Consider the following 14,610-nt stretch of genomic DNA (forward strand, 5'->3'; position numbering starts at 1 on the left):
CTGTCATGTGCCTTTTACTGAAGAGTGGCTTCCATTTGGCCACACTACCATAAAGGACTGACTGGTGGAGTGCTGCAAAGATGGTTGTCCTTCTGGAAGGTTATCTCATCTACAAAGATGAACTCTGGAGCTCTGTCAGAGTGACTATCGGGTTCTTGGTCACCTCCCTGACCAAGGCCCTTCTCTCCTGATTGCTCAGTTTGGCCAGGCAACCAGCTCAAGGAAGAGTCTTGGTGGTTCCAAACTTCTTCCATTTAAGAATGATAGAAGCCACTGTGTTCTTGGTGACCTTCAATGCTGCAGATATCTTTTGTACCTAACCCCAGATCTGTGCCTCGACACAACCCTGTCTCAGCGGACAATTCATTTGACCTCATGGCTTGGTTTTTACTCTGACATGCACTGTCAACTGTAGGACCTTATATAGACAGGTGTGGGCCTTTCCAAATCATGTCCATTCAATTGAATTTACCACAGGTGCACTCCAATCATTTTGTTAAAACATCTCAAGAATGATCAGCGGGAACAGGGTGCACCTGAGCTCAATTTCGAGTCTCATAGCAAAGGGTCTGAATACCTTTTATACATTTGCAAAAACCTCTAAAAACCTGTTTTCGCTTTGTCATTATGGGGTACTGTGTGTAGATTGATGAGGACAATTATTTCTTTAAAACATTTTTGAACAAGGCTGTAACATAACAAAATGTGGAGAAAGTGAAGGTGTCTGAATAGTTTCCAAATGCGCTGTATATGTTCTCAGAATCAACAGCCATTTTAGCCACAACAAACATCTTGTACCATTATAACTACAAATTCACTGTTTTGGAAACACATATTTCATCCAATATATTATCCTCTAAAACTGACCTGCCTCTAGGAACCTTGGGAATGTGAGACTGTAGAAGAGCTGCTGCATTATTGACCTACAGAGACAAACATATTATGCTTGGTCCAAACAGCAGACGACAGTAGATAAACGATCCAGCCAGTTAACTCACCAGGCACCTGTGGAGGCCCACCAGCCTATACTCAGCATGTCTGCTATAGTGGGCTGGAGAGGGGACAGGAGAACACTGAGTGCACACTTCATAACATATGGACAAAATATACACATACAGTACAGTATGTGTAGCATGAAAGGTAACCAAAGCAAGATCATGCATTAATGCGGGTGTGTGCTGTGTGTGTCTCACCACGTAAACAGATCGTGGCCCTGCAGCAGCCTTCCAGTCTCTCTCAGGGTTGCAGACTGACTGGTAGTCGTAGGTCTTGTTGAAGGAGTACAGAGATGTGTTGACCAGATTGATCATCACGACTGGGTCCACCTCCCCAAAGAACTGACCTATCTGTGTTCAGGGAACAGAGAGCTGTGTTCAATGTATGAGCTTTGAAAGGCTGGTCATGGCTCACATCAATACCATCATCCCAGAAACACTGGACTCACTGTTACTTGCATACCACCCAAACAGATCCACAGATAACACAATCTCTATTGCACTCCACACTGCCATTTCCCACCTGGACAAAAGGAACACCTATGTGAGAATAATGTTCATAGACCACAGCTCAGCATTCAACACCATAGTGCCCTCCAAGCTCATCACTACTTTTTGTATATATTTTTTTATTTAACCTTTATTTAACTAGGCAAGTCAGTTAAGAACAAATTCTTATTTACAATGACGGTCTACCCTGGCCAAACCCAGACGACGCTGAGCCAATTGTGCACCGCACTATGGGACTCACAATCATGGCCGGATATGTTACAGCCTGGTTTCGAGCCAGGGACTTGCATTGAGATGCAGTGCCTTAGACCGCTGCACCACTCAGGAGCCCTAAGCAAAGCTAAGGACCCTGGGACTGAACACCTCCCTCTGCAACTGGATTCTGGACTTCCTGATGGGCCGCCCCCAGGTGGTAAGGGTAGGCAACCCATTCACATCGATTTGGCTGTCGTGGAGTGGGTCGATAACTTCAAGTGCATCTGTGTCCACTCGCTAAGGACCTATCATAATCCAAAACACACCAACACAGTCATCAAGAGGGCACGACAACGCCTCTTCCCCCTCAGGAGGCTCAAAATATTTGGCATGGGCCCTCAGATCATCAAAAAGTACTACAGCAGCACTACTACTACAGCTGGTTGCATCACCGCTTCCACAACTGCTTCCAACCACAAGGCCCTACAGAGAGTAGTATGTACGGCCCAGTAAATCACTGGGGTCCCTGCCATCCAGGACCTCTAGACCAGGTGGTGTCAGATAAAATTGTCAAAGACTCCAGCCACCCAAGTCATAGAATGTTCTCTCTGCTACCGCATGGCAAACTGTACCAGAGCGTTAAGTCTGGGACCAAATTGCTCCTGAATAGATTCTACCATGAGACTGCTAAATAGTTAACCAAATAGCTTACATACAGTGCATTCAGAAAACATTCAGACCCCTTGACTTTTCCCATCTTTTGTTATGTTACAGCCTTATACTAAAATGCATTAAATAATTTGTTTTCTTCATAAATTTACACAAAATAACCCACAATGACAAAGCGAAACCTGCTCCAGAGTGCTCAGGACCTCAGACTGGGGCGAAGGTTCACCTTCCAACAGGACAACGACCCTAAGCACACAGCCAAGACAACGCAGGAGTGGCTTCAGCACAAGTCTCTGAATGTCCTTGGGTGACCCAGCCAGAGCCCGGACTTGAACCCGATCTAACATCTCTGGAGAGACCTGAAAATAGCTGTGCAGCGACACTCTCCATCAAAACAGACAGAGCTTGAGTAGATCTGCAGAGAAATATGCCGTTTCTCTTTGCAAATTTGGGCTGCTCTTGCCATAATATGGACTTTTACCTTTTGTATACCCTACCTTTTCACAACACAACTGACTGGCTCAAACACATTCAAATCGAAAGAAATTCCACAAATGAACTTTTAACAAGGCACACCTGTTAATTGAAATGCATTCCAGGTGAAAACCTCATGAAACTGGATGAAAGAACGCCAAGAGCGTGCCAAACTGTCATCAAGGCGTGTCTACTTTGAAGCATCTCAGATGTATTTTGATTTGTTAAACACTTTTTTGGTTACTACATTATTCCATATGTGATATTTCATAGTTTTGATGTCTTCACTATTATTCTACAATGAAAATAGTCAAAATAAAGAAAAACCCTTGAATGAATAGGTGTGTCTAAACTTTTGACTGGTACTTTAGGTAAAAACCTTTCCATTGTAGAGTTTTCTGATTACAATGATGAGGAATAAATGGTGTCGTTGTCATGGAATAAGTTGACTGAGTTTTGAAATCAGTGGAATTCCCAGTGGAAGCAGAGAGATGATTGCCAAATGCGGAGATAGTCCAAAAAGAGAACACTGAAAGAAGAATGTTGTATAAAACACCTGTCTCCGGATAACATCTTCAAACTTTAATGAGTCCGACGCAAAGGATATACTGCTCTCTGCAGACCAGGTCCAAATCCCTGTAATTTGCGTGAAGAAAAGGTGGAGACACAGAGGGAGAAGGTTGGGGTACCTTAGAACCGTCAGTAAAAAAAAACTAAAGCAGGAAGTACCAGTAAATCGCTCAATACGGAAGTGGTCAGATGACGCGGATGCTACACCACAGGACTGTTGCTAGCACAAATCGGAAAATGTTCCAGGATTCATCCAGTGACATTGAGGAGTGTTCCACCTCAGTCACGGGCTTTGTCAATAAGTGCATGGAGGACGTCATCCCCACAGTGACAGTACGTACATATCCCAACCATAAACCATGGATTACAGGCAACATCCGCACTGAGCTATAGCTAGAGCTGCTGCTTTCAAGGAGCGAGACACTAATCCGTACGCTTAAAAGAAATCCCGCTATGCCCTCAGATGAACCATCAAACAGGCAAAGCATCAATACAGGACTAAGATTGAGTCCTTGTCACGACTTCAGCCGAAGTTGGCTCCCCTGCCTGTTCGGGCGGTGCTCGGCGGTTGTCGTCACCGGCCTACTAGCCGCCACCGATCCCTTTTTCGCTGTCTGTTTGTTTTGTCTTATTAGTTGCACCTGTGTCTATTTGTGTGCTTGATGGGCTTCCTTATTTAAGTACGTTTACCCGCCCTTGTTTGTGCGGGATTATTATTGTGTTACGTGTGTGCGTTATTTAGGTGTGTTCGTGTTCTAGACCTGGTACCCTGTGTTTTGGGTGGTCCATTTATTACCGCGCCCTGTGTTGTAGGCTTGATTTTGTGCCATATTAAAGTGCACTTTTCCCTGTGGAACTTTCTGCTCTCTGTGCCTGATTCTTCCTCACACACCTAGTCCCGCATGACAGTCCTACTACACCGGCTCTGACACTCGTTGGATGTGGCAGGGATTGCAAACGATTATGGACTACAAAGGGAAACCCAGCCACGAGGTGCCCAGTGACGCGAGCCTACCAGGCGAGCTAAATGCCTTTTATGCTAGCTTCGAGGCATGCAACACTGAAGCATGCATGAGAGCACCAGCTGTTCTGGACGACTGTGTGATCACGCTCTCCATAGCCGATGTGAGCAAGACCTTTAAACAGGTCAACATTCACAAGGCTGCGGGGCCAGACAGATTACTGGGGCGTGTACTCAGAGCATGCGCAGACCAACTGGCAGGTGTCTTCACTGACATTTTCAACCTCGCCCTGACCGAGTAAGTAATAATCACATGTTTCAAGCAGACCACCATAGTCCCTTTGCCCAAGAATGCAAAGGTAACCTGCCTAAATGACTACCGCCCCGTAGCACTCACGTTGGTTGTCATGAAGTGCTTTGAAAGGCTGGTAATGGCTCACATCAACACCATTATCCCAGAAACCCTAGACCCACTCCAATTCGCACACCATACCAACAGATCCACAGATGACACAATCTCAATCGCACTCCACACTGCCCTTTCCCACCTGGACAAAAGGAACAACTATGTGAGAATGATGTTCATTGACTACAGCTCAGCGTTCAACACCATAGTGCCCTGAAGGGCCGGCCCCAGGTGTTATGGGTAGGCAACAACACATCTGCCACGATTATCCTCAACACCGGGGCCCTAAGGGGTGCGTGCTTAAGCTCCTCCTGTACTCCCTGTTCACCCACAACTGCATGGCCAAGCACGACTCCAACAACATCATTATGTTTGCTGATGACAGAACAGTGGTAGGCCTGATCACCGACAATGATGAGACAGCTTATAGGGAAGAGGTCAGAGACCTTGCCATGTGATGCCAGGACAAGAACCTCAATGTGAGCAAGAAAAAGGAGATGATCGTGGACTACAGGAAAAGGCAGGCCGAACAGGCCCCCATTAACATCAACAGGGCTGTAGTGGAGCATGTCGAGAGTTTGAAGTTCCTTGGTGTCAACCTCACCAACAATCTATCATGGTCCAAACATGCCAAGACAGTTGTGAAGAGGGCACGACAACACCTTTTCTTTCTCAGGATACGGAACAGATTTGTCATGGGTCCCCAGATCATCCTCAAAAAGTTATACAGCTGCACCATCGAGAGCATCCTGACCGGTTGCATCACCACCTGGTATGGCAACTGCTCGGCATCTGACCGTAAGGTGCTACAGTGGGTAGTGTGTACGGCACAATACATCAGTGGGGCCAAGCTTCCTGCCATCCAGGACCAACTAAGCGCTGTCAGAGGAAGGCCCCAAAAATTGTCAAAGACTCCAGTCACTCAAGTCATAGACTGTTCTCTCTTCTACCACACGGTAAGCGGTACCAGAGCGCCAAGTCTAGGTCCAAAAGGCTCCTTAACAGCTTCTACCCCCAAGCTATAAGACTGCTGAACGATTAATCAAATGGCCACCCTGACTATTTACATTGACCCCCCCCCCCTTTTTTTACACTGCTGCTACTCGCTGTTTATTATCTATGCATAGTCACTTTACCCCAACCTATATGTACAAACTACCTCGACTATCCTGTTCATTGACACGGTATCGTTACCCCATGTATATAGCCTTGATATTGTTTTGTAATTTTGTTGTGTTACTTTTATATTGTACTTAGGTTTATTTAGTACATATTTTCTTAATCTATTTCTTGAACTGCAATGTTGGTTAAGGTCTTGTAAGTAAGCATTTCAGGGTAAGGTTATGAAAAAGTTTCTGAAAAAAGTTATTTGATTCTGGCAAGTTTTATTGTTTTATTCTTTAATCAGCACAACCGTTTTCAGCTGTGCTGATAATGATCAATTAGCCATAATGATCAATTAGCCTTTTATATTTATAAACTTGGATTAGCTAACACAACATGCCATTGGAACACAGGAGTGATGGTTGCTGATAATGGGCCTCTTTATGCCTTTGCAGATATTTAATTAAAATATTTCTTGTAGTAGACAAGAAAAATGTGCTTTCCTTTCAAAAACAAGGACATTTCTAAGTGACCCCAAACCTTTGAATGGTAGTGTATGTACGAACTGTTCGGAACTCTTCCGGATGGGAAGCATGCGAACGCCATTAGTCTTTCCCAACCCGGCAGTCACCATCAAGGGAAATATAATATTATTTCTAACAAAGATATCGACATAGATTTCAGGATGTTGTGTATCCCTGGACATAATCAGAATTCATGTAAACATTAAAGTGTTCAAAACATAGCTTGTCCCAAAAAAGTGGTCCCTTGGTCCTGCTTAAACCGGGGATGGGATAAATTGAGCCACGTGACAGGGTAAATTAAGCCGCCTACAAAATGTCTGTACTGAATTAAATATTACCACTTTCTTTATAAAACCATGTCTATCTTTATTCCCAAAAACATTTCAACACAATCACAATAATTTCTTTGTCTTTTAAACATTTTAAGCATCTTTTAATCTATTTTTAAATTTAACCAATATTTAACTAGGCAAGTCAGTTAAGAACAAACTCTTATTTACATTGACGGCCTACCCTGGCCAAACCAGGACGATGCTGGGCCAATTGTGCACCGCCCTATGGGACTCCCAAACACGGTCGGATGTTAACACACCTAACAAACACTTTGTACCTTTAATTTTTTACGCTTTTAGCTTTGGACAGGCCCTGTTGTTACCTTATATCCCAGCGATAATGCCTTGCATTACGCTTAGGAAGAAAACACTTCAATTTGTTCAACTTTCCCTTTCCATTAGAATTCAGACCTCTTGACCTTTTCCACATTTTGGTATGTTACAGCCTTAATCTAAAATGGTTGAAATAATTTTTTCGCCTCATCAATCTACACACAATACCCCATACTGACAAAGTAAAAACAGAAATACCTTATTTACATAAGTATTCAGACCCTTTGCTATGAGACAAGAAATGGAGTTTCCATTAATAATCATCCTTGAGATGTTTCTACAACTTCATTGGAGTCCACCTGTGGTAAATTCAATTGATTGGACATGATTTGGAAAGGCACACATCTGTCTTTATACGGTCCCACAGTTGATAGTGTATGTCAGGGCAAATAGTCATGAGGTCAAATTAATTGTCCATAGAGCTCTAAGACAGGATTGTGTCGAGGCACAGATCTGGGTAAGGGTGCTAAAAAATGCAGGAGTGGCTATGGGACAAGTCTCTGAATGTCCTTTTTATTTATTTATTTATTTTTTATTTCACCTTTATTTAACCAGGTAGGCAAATTGAGAACACGTTCTCATTTACAATTGCGACCTGGCCAAGATAAAGCAAAGCAGTTCGACACATACAACAACACATAGTTACACATGGAGTAAAACAAACATACAGTCAATAATACAGTGAAAAATAAGTCTATATACAATATGAGCAAGTGAGGTGAGATAAGGGAGTTGAAGGCAAACAAAATATATAAATAAATAAATAAAAATATAAAAAGGCCATGGTGGCGAAGTAAATACAATATAGCAAGTAAAAAAATAACACTGGAATGGTTGGTTTGCAGTGGAAGAAGGTGCAAAGTAGAGATAGAAATAATGGGGTGCAAAGGAGCAAAATAAATAAATACAGTAGGTAAAGAGGTAGTTGTTTGGGCTAAATTATAGATGGGCTATGTACAGGTGCAGTAATCTATGAGCTGCTCTGACAGCTGGTGCTTAAAGCTAGTGAGGGAGATAAGTGTTTCCAGTTTCAGAGATTTTTGTAGTTCGTTCCAGTCATTGGCAGCAGAGAACTGGAAGGAGAGGCGGCCAAAGGAATAATTGGTTTTGGGGGTGACCAGAGAGATATACCTGCTGGAGCGCGTGCTACGGGTGGGCGTTGCTATGGTGACCAGCGAGCTGAGATAAGGGGGGACTTTACCTAGCAGGGTCTTGTAGATGACCTGGAGCCAGTGGGTTTGGCGACGAGTGTGAAGCGAGGGCAAGCCAACGAGAGCATACAGGTCGCAGTGGTGGGTAGTATATGGGGCTTTGGTGACAAAACGGATGGCACTGTGATAGACTGCATCCAATTTATTGAGTAGGGTTTTGGAGGCTATTTTGTAAATGACATCACCGAAGTCGAGGATTGGTAGGATGGTCAGTTTTACAAGGGTATGTTTGGCAGCATGAGTGAAGGATGCTTTGTTGCGGAATAGGAAGCCGATTCTAGATTTAACTTTGGATTGGAGATGCTTGATGTGAGTCTGGAAGGAGAGTTTACAGTCTAACCAGACACCTAGGTATTTGTAGTTGTCCACATATTCTAAGTCAGAGCCGTCCAGAGTAGTGATGCTGGACAGGCGGGCAGGTGCAGGCAGCGATCGGTTGAAGAGCATGCATTTAGTTTTACTTGTATTTAAGAGCAATTGGAGGCCACGGAAGTAGAGTTGTATGGCATTGAAGCTCGCCTGGAGGGTTGTTAACACAGTATCAAGAGAAGGGCCAGAAGTATACAGAATAGTGTCGTCTGCGTAGAGGTGGATCAGAGACTCACCAGCAGCAAGAGCGACATCATTGATGTATACAGAGAAGAGAGTCGGTCCAAGAATTGAACCCTGTGGCACCCCCATAGAGACTGCCAGAGGTCCGGACAACAGACCCTCCGATTTTTAAGGGGCCAAGCCAGAGCCCAGACTTGAACCTGATTGAACACCTCTGGAGAGACCTGAAAATAGCTGTGCAGCGACGGTCCCCATCCAAACTGACAGAGCTTGAGAGGATCTGCAGAGAAGAATTTGAGAAGCTCCCCAAATACAGGTGTGCCAAGCATTTAGGGTCATACCCAAGAAGACATGAGGCTGTAAATGCTTCAAAAGGTGCTTGAACAAAGTACTGAGTAAAGGGTCTGAATACTTACGGAAATGGGATATTTCATATCTTTTTTTGCAAAAAAATCTAAAAAACTGTTTTTGCTTTGTCATTATGAGGTATTGTGTGTAAATTAATGATCATTTTTTTTTGTATATATATATACACACATTTTAGAATAAGGCTGTAACGTAACAAAATGTGGAAAAAGCTTTCCACATGCACTGTACAATCATCATAAAACCTCTAACACAATAAATTCATTTGACATGGTTAAAATCTGTTTTTATTTCGACCTAACTTGTTTTCCACTTTTACCATGTGGGTTCTTCCTTCACAGACTGCATGAAATTATGACTTCCTCCCAAATATTTTGTCAAACGTGACCGACCGGATTGATTAGGTCTTATGAAGCAACATTTGAAATTGTGTTTTTTACATTGGGTAAAAGTAGAGGCTCAATTTATTTTTAAAGGTTCTGGACACAGTGAAACAGAAATAACACACACATACACACACTGGAATATTCAGTTCATGCCTCTTTCTGATTTGTCTCGATGGTCCCTTAGCCTCTTTTGTTGAACTGTGTGTCACGATCGTGTGGCGGATTGACGGACCAAAATGCAGCAGTTGGAAAATAAGCCATCTTCTTTTATTATACCACGAAGATGAACACGACACAAAAACACTTTAACAAAACAAGAAAACAACAAAACGACCGTGAAGCTACAAACGTTGTGCACATACATACAGGCTACAAACGTTCTACATACAGAATCACCCACCAAGCTAAGACCAAGCGGCAAAGGAAAACGAAACGGAGTAAGGGACAGGAGAGAAAGGATTTCTGGACATGGGAGCAAATAATGAATGGAGAAGGTCCCTGGGCTAAGGCAGGAGAAAATCGCCGTCCCAAAGCTGAGCTGGAGGCACGGAGGAGAGCAGAGGCTACCGGGGAGAGGAACCGGAGCTATGAGGGACGCGTCTGGCACGGAAGCCAAAAAAGCCCGTGAGTAATTCCCAAAAATTTCTTGGGGGGGGGCTAGGAGATAGTGGGCCAAGGGCAGGTAGGAGACCTGCGCCCACTTCCCAGGCTTACCGTGGAGAGCGGGAGTACGGGCAGGCACCGTGTTACGCAGTAGAGCGCACGGTGTCTCCTGTACGAGTGCATAGCCCAGTGCGGGTTATTCCACCTCCCCGCACTGGTAGGGCTAGATTGAGTATTGAGCCAGGTGTCATGAGGCCGGCTCAACGCGTCTGGTCTCCAGTGCGTCTCCTCGGGCCGGCATACATGGCACCGGCCTTACGCATGGTTTCTCCGGTTCGCCTACATAGGCCGGTGCGGGTTATTCCACCTCCCCGCACTGGTCGGGCAACCGGGAGCATTCAACCAGGTAAGGTTGGGCAGGTTCAATGCTCAAGAGTGCCAGTACGCCTCCACGGTCCGGTATTTCCGGCACCACCTCCCCGCCCCAGCCTAGTACCTACAGTGTATACACTACGCACTAGGCTACCAGTGCGTATCCTGAGCCCTGTTCCTCCTCCACGCACTCTCCCTGTAGTGCGTGTATCTAGCCCGGTGCCTCCAGTTCCGGCTCCACGCACTAAGCTACCAGTGCGTCTCCAGAGCCCTGTACACACTGTATATTCTCCCCCTACTAATCCTGATGTGCTTGTCCTCAGCCCGGCGTCACCAGTACCGGTACCACGCATCAGGGATAGAGTAGGCTTTGAGAATACAGTGTGCCCTGTCCCTGCTCCCCGCACTAGTAGGAAGGTGCTTGTCATTAGCACGGTGCCTCCAGTTCCGGCACCACGCACCAGGTCTACAGTGCGCCATATCCGGCCAGAGCCATCCGTCTCTCCAGCGCCATCTGAGCCATCCGTCTCCCCAGCGCCATCTGAGCCATCCGTCTCCCCAGCGCCATCTGAGCCATCCGTCTGCAATGAGCCTGCAAAGCCGCCCGTCTGCCATGAGCCTACAGAGCCGTCAGCCAGACAGGAGCCGCTAGAGCCGTCAGCCAGACAGGAGCCGCTAGAGCCGTCAGCCAGACAGGATCTGCCAGAGCCGCCAACCAGACAGGATCTGCCAGAGCCGCCAACCAGACAGGATCTGCCAGAGCCGCCAACCAGACAGGATCTGCCAGAGCCGCCAACCAGACAGGATCTGCCAGAGCCGCCAACCAGACAGGATCTGCCAGAGCCGCCAGCGAGCCATGAGCAGCCAGAGCCGTCAGAGCGCCATGAGCAGCTAGAGCCGTCAGAGCGCCATGAGCAGCCAGAGCCGTCAGAGCGCCATGAGCGTCGAGAGCCGTCAGCCTGCCATGAGCGTCGAGAACCGTCAGCCTGCCATGAGCGTCGAGAGCCGTCAGCCTGCCATGAGCGTCGAGAGCCGTCAGCCTGCCATGAGCGTCGAGAGCCGTCAGCCTGCCATGAGCGTCGAGAGCCGTCAGCCAGCCATGAGCATCGAGAGTCGTCAGTCAGCCATGAGCTGCCCTTCAGCCTGAAAAGGCTAGATACCCAGAACTGCCCATCAGTCCAGAGCTGTCTCTCTGTCCGGAGCTGCCTTTCAGTCCGGAGTTGCCCCTCTATCCTGATCTCCCTCTCTATCTTTATCTACCTCTATAGTCTTATCTATCCCTCTGTCTTGGTTTATCTCTCTGTCCCGGTATTGTCATTATTAGATTTGTTATTAGGAGGATTTTGTGGGGGAAGTAAGAGGGTGGACATTCTTGAAGGGAGGGGGCTAGGATGGATTATGGTGGGGTGGGAACCGCGCCCGGAGCCTGAGCCACCACCGTGGTTAGATGCCCACCCAGACCCTCCCCTAGACTTTGTGCTGGTGCGTCCGGAGTTCGCACCTTGTGGGGGGGGTACTGTCACGTTCCTGACCTATTTATGTTAGTTTTTGTGTGTTAGTTGGTCAGGACGTGAGGTTGGGTGGGCATTCTATGTTATCTGTTTCTATGTTGGTTTCGGTTTGCCTGGTATGGCTCTTGATTAGAGGCAGGTGGTTTGCGTTTGCCTCTAATTAAGAGTCATATTTAGGTAGGGCATTCTCACTGTTTGTTTGTGGGTGATTGTCTCCTGTGTCCGTATGTTATGTTCGTACCACATGGGACTGTAGCGTTTGTTTGTTTCGTTTCGATGTCGTCTGTTTTCCTGTACGTAAGTTTATGTTTAGTTATGTAAGTTTATGTTCAGGTTGCGTCAACGTCGTTTTCTTATTTTGTAGTTTGGAAAGTGTTTTGTTTCGTTTCGTGTGCCATCGTAATTTATAATAAAGATGGCTTATTTCCCTGAGCCTGCGTTTTGGTCTGAAGATCCTTCTCTCCTCACCTCTTCCGAGGATGAGGAGAGCGTCACCCGTTACACTGTGATTGGTTTCTGTGTGTTCTTTCGGTTCCCAGGGGCGGGGTCCTGGCCAGGTTTGTAACCACTGACGGAGGGATCACTAGAGTCTATCCCAGAAGGTACGCTCAGATTTCTCCTTCTCAGTCCTACACTATTAGTTAGTTAGCCTCATGCTCCCATACTATATAGTATGTGCCTTGGCCAACTCCTATTGTATAAAGCCATGAAAACAAAAAAATACACCGGCTCGGTTCCCGTCTTAAAACTTCTTGTGAATAGGGGGCGCTGTTTTCACTTTGGGAAAAAATCGTGCCCAATTTAAACTGCCTCGTAATCTATTCTAGATCGTACAATATGCATATTATTATTACTATTGGATAGAAAACACTCTCAAGTTTCTAAAACTGTTTGAATTATATCTGTGAGTAAAACAGAACTCATTTGGCAGCAAACTTCCAGACAGGAAGTGAAAAATCTGAAAACGATGCTCTTTTCCAGGGCCTGCCTATTCAATTGCCTAATATCTATGAATTTGCAAACACAGCATACGCCTTCCACTAGATGTCAACAGGCAGTGGAAGGTGGAATGGGGTGTCTAGCTTGATCTGAGGTCGAACAAGAGCTCTTAGAATGACGTGACCACAATTTCCTTTCTCTACCTAGGCGCGGGAAGGACATCGACATTGGCTTCTGAAAATTGTATTTTTTACATGATATAAAACTACAGACTCAGAGCAAGAAAATTATAAATCATACACTACAGTTGAGGAACAATGGGAAAGGAATTCTGCTTTGAAAGTTGATATACTTGTAACCCAACTTTTGAAAAAATTTAAAGTTTACACAAAAACAATAGGCTGCATGACATCAGCAGCATGTTGTTCCAAAATAGCATAACTGGTGTATTTTAACACCAATAAACCCATCCTTTTAAAATAGTTTTTTTGTAAATGTCAATCAAGCAAACCAGGAAACTAAAAGCAACTTTCTAAACAATTCTATGGTTTGTTTCAATCTTATTAGCTAGCTAGTTCACGTTAAGTTAGCTGGCTAGCCAGTTTATATAATGAACATATCATATAGCTGTAACGCTTGTCGTTGGAATGAGGTGAGGACCAAAGCGCAGCGTGGTAAGTATCCATATTCAATTTAATAACTGAACACTAAGAATACAAAAATAACAACGTGAATGATACAAAACAAAAACGAAACAGTCCCGTATGGTGAAAAGAGAGACACAGGAAAACAACCACCCACAAAACACAAAGGAAAACAGGCTGCCTAAATATGGCTCCCAATCAGAGACAACGACAGACACCTGCCTCTGATTGGGAACCATACTAGGCCAAACACATAGAAATATAACCAAAGAAACAAAACATAGAAAAACAACATAGAATGCCCACCCCAACCAAACTAAAAATAAAGACATAACAAAGGAACTAAGGTCAGAACGTGACATTACACCCCCCCCCCCACACCCCAGAGGTGCGGACTCCGGCCGCAAAACCTGAACTTATAAGGGAGGGTCTGGGTGGGAAGTTACCGCGGTGGCGGCTCTGGAGCGGGACGAGGACCCCACTCCACCATAGTCTCGGCCCACTTCTGTGACACTTTAGGAGCGGCGACCCTCGTCACTGGACTGAGGGGCGCCTCTGGACTGACGGGCGGCTCAGGAGCCTCCTGACTGAAGGGCGGCTCAGGCGCCTCCGGACTGAAGGGCAACTCAGGCGCCTCCGGACTGAAGGGCAACTCAGGCGCCTCCGTACTGAAGGGCGGCTCAGGCGCCTCCGTACTGAAGGGCGGCTCAGGCGCCTCCGTACTGAAGGGCGGCTCAGGCGCCTCCGTACTGAAGGGCGGCTCAGGCGCCTCCGTACTGAAGGGCGGCTCAGGCGCCTCCGTACTGAAGGGCGGCTCAGGCGCCTCCGTACTGAAGGGCGGCTCAGGCGCCTCCGTACTGAAGGGCTTCTCAGGCGCCTCCGTACTGAAGGGCTTCTCAGGCACCTCCGGACTGAGGGCGGCTCCAGACTGAAGGGCGGCTCAGGACAGACGG

The 14,610-nt window shown here is 46.1% G+C and overlaps 1 protein-coding gene across 4 annotated transcripts in view; it reads right to left on the reverse strand.

The window, feature by feature from the left end:
• The window catches only part of LOC129867000 (voltage-dependent calcium channel subunit alpha-2/delta-1-like), a 138,276-nt gene that overhangs the window by 25,530 nt on the left and 98,136 nt on the right, over positions 1-14,610 (reverse strand). For 2 of the 4 annotated variants that reach the window (XM_055940076.1, XM_055940078.1), the window contains 3 exons: positions 1,194-1,346; positions 999-1,051; positions 868-923 (listed from right to left, as the gene is read on the reverse strand). The exons of 1 other annotated variant lie outside the window; for it this stretch is intronic. In XM_055940076.1, the coding sequence (XP_055796051.1) occupies positions 868-923; positions 999-1,051; positions 1,194-1,346 (262 nt within the window). The remainder of the gene's footprint in view (positions 1-867; positions 924-998; positions 1,052-1,193; positions 1,347-14,610) is intronic. One more of the 4 variants, XM_055940077.1, reaches the window with a different exon arrangement.

The sequence above is a fragment of the Salvelinus fontinalis genome, chromosome 12, assembly GCF_029448725.1.
Source record: "Salvelinus fontinalis isolate EN_2023a chromosome 12, ASM2944872v1, whole genome shotgun sequence".
In the NCBI taxonomy this organism is placed as follows: Eukaryota; Metazoa; Chordata; class Actinopteri; order Salmoniformes; family Salmonidae; genus Salvelinus; species Salvelinus fontinalis.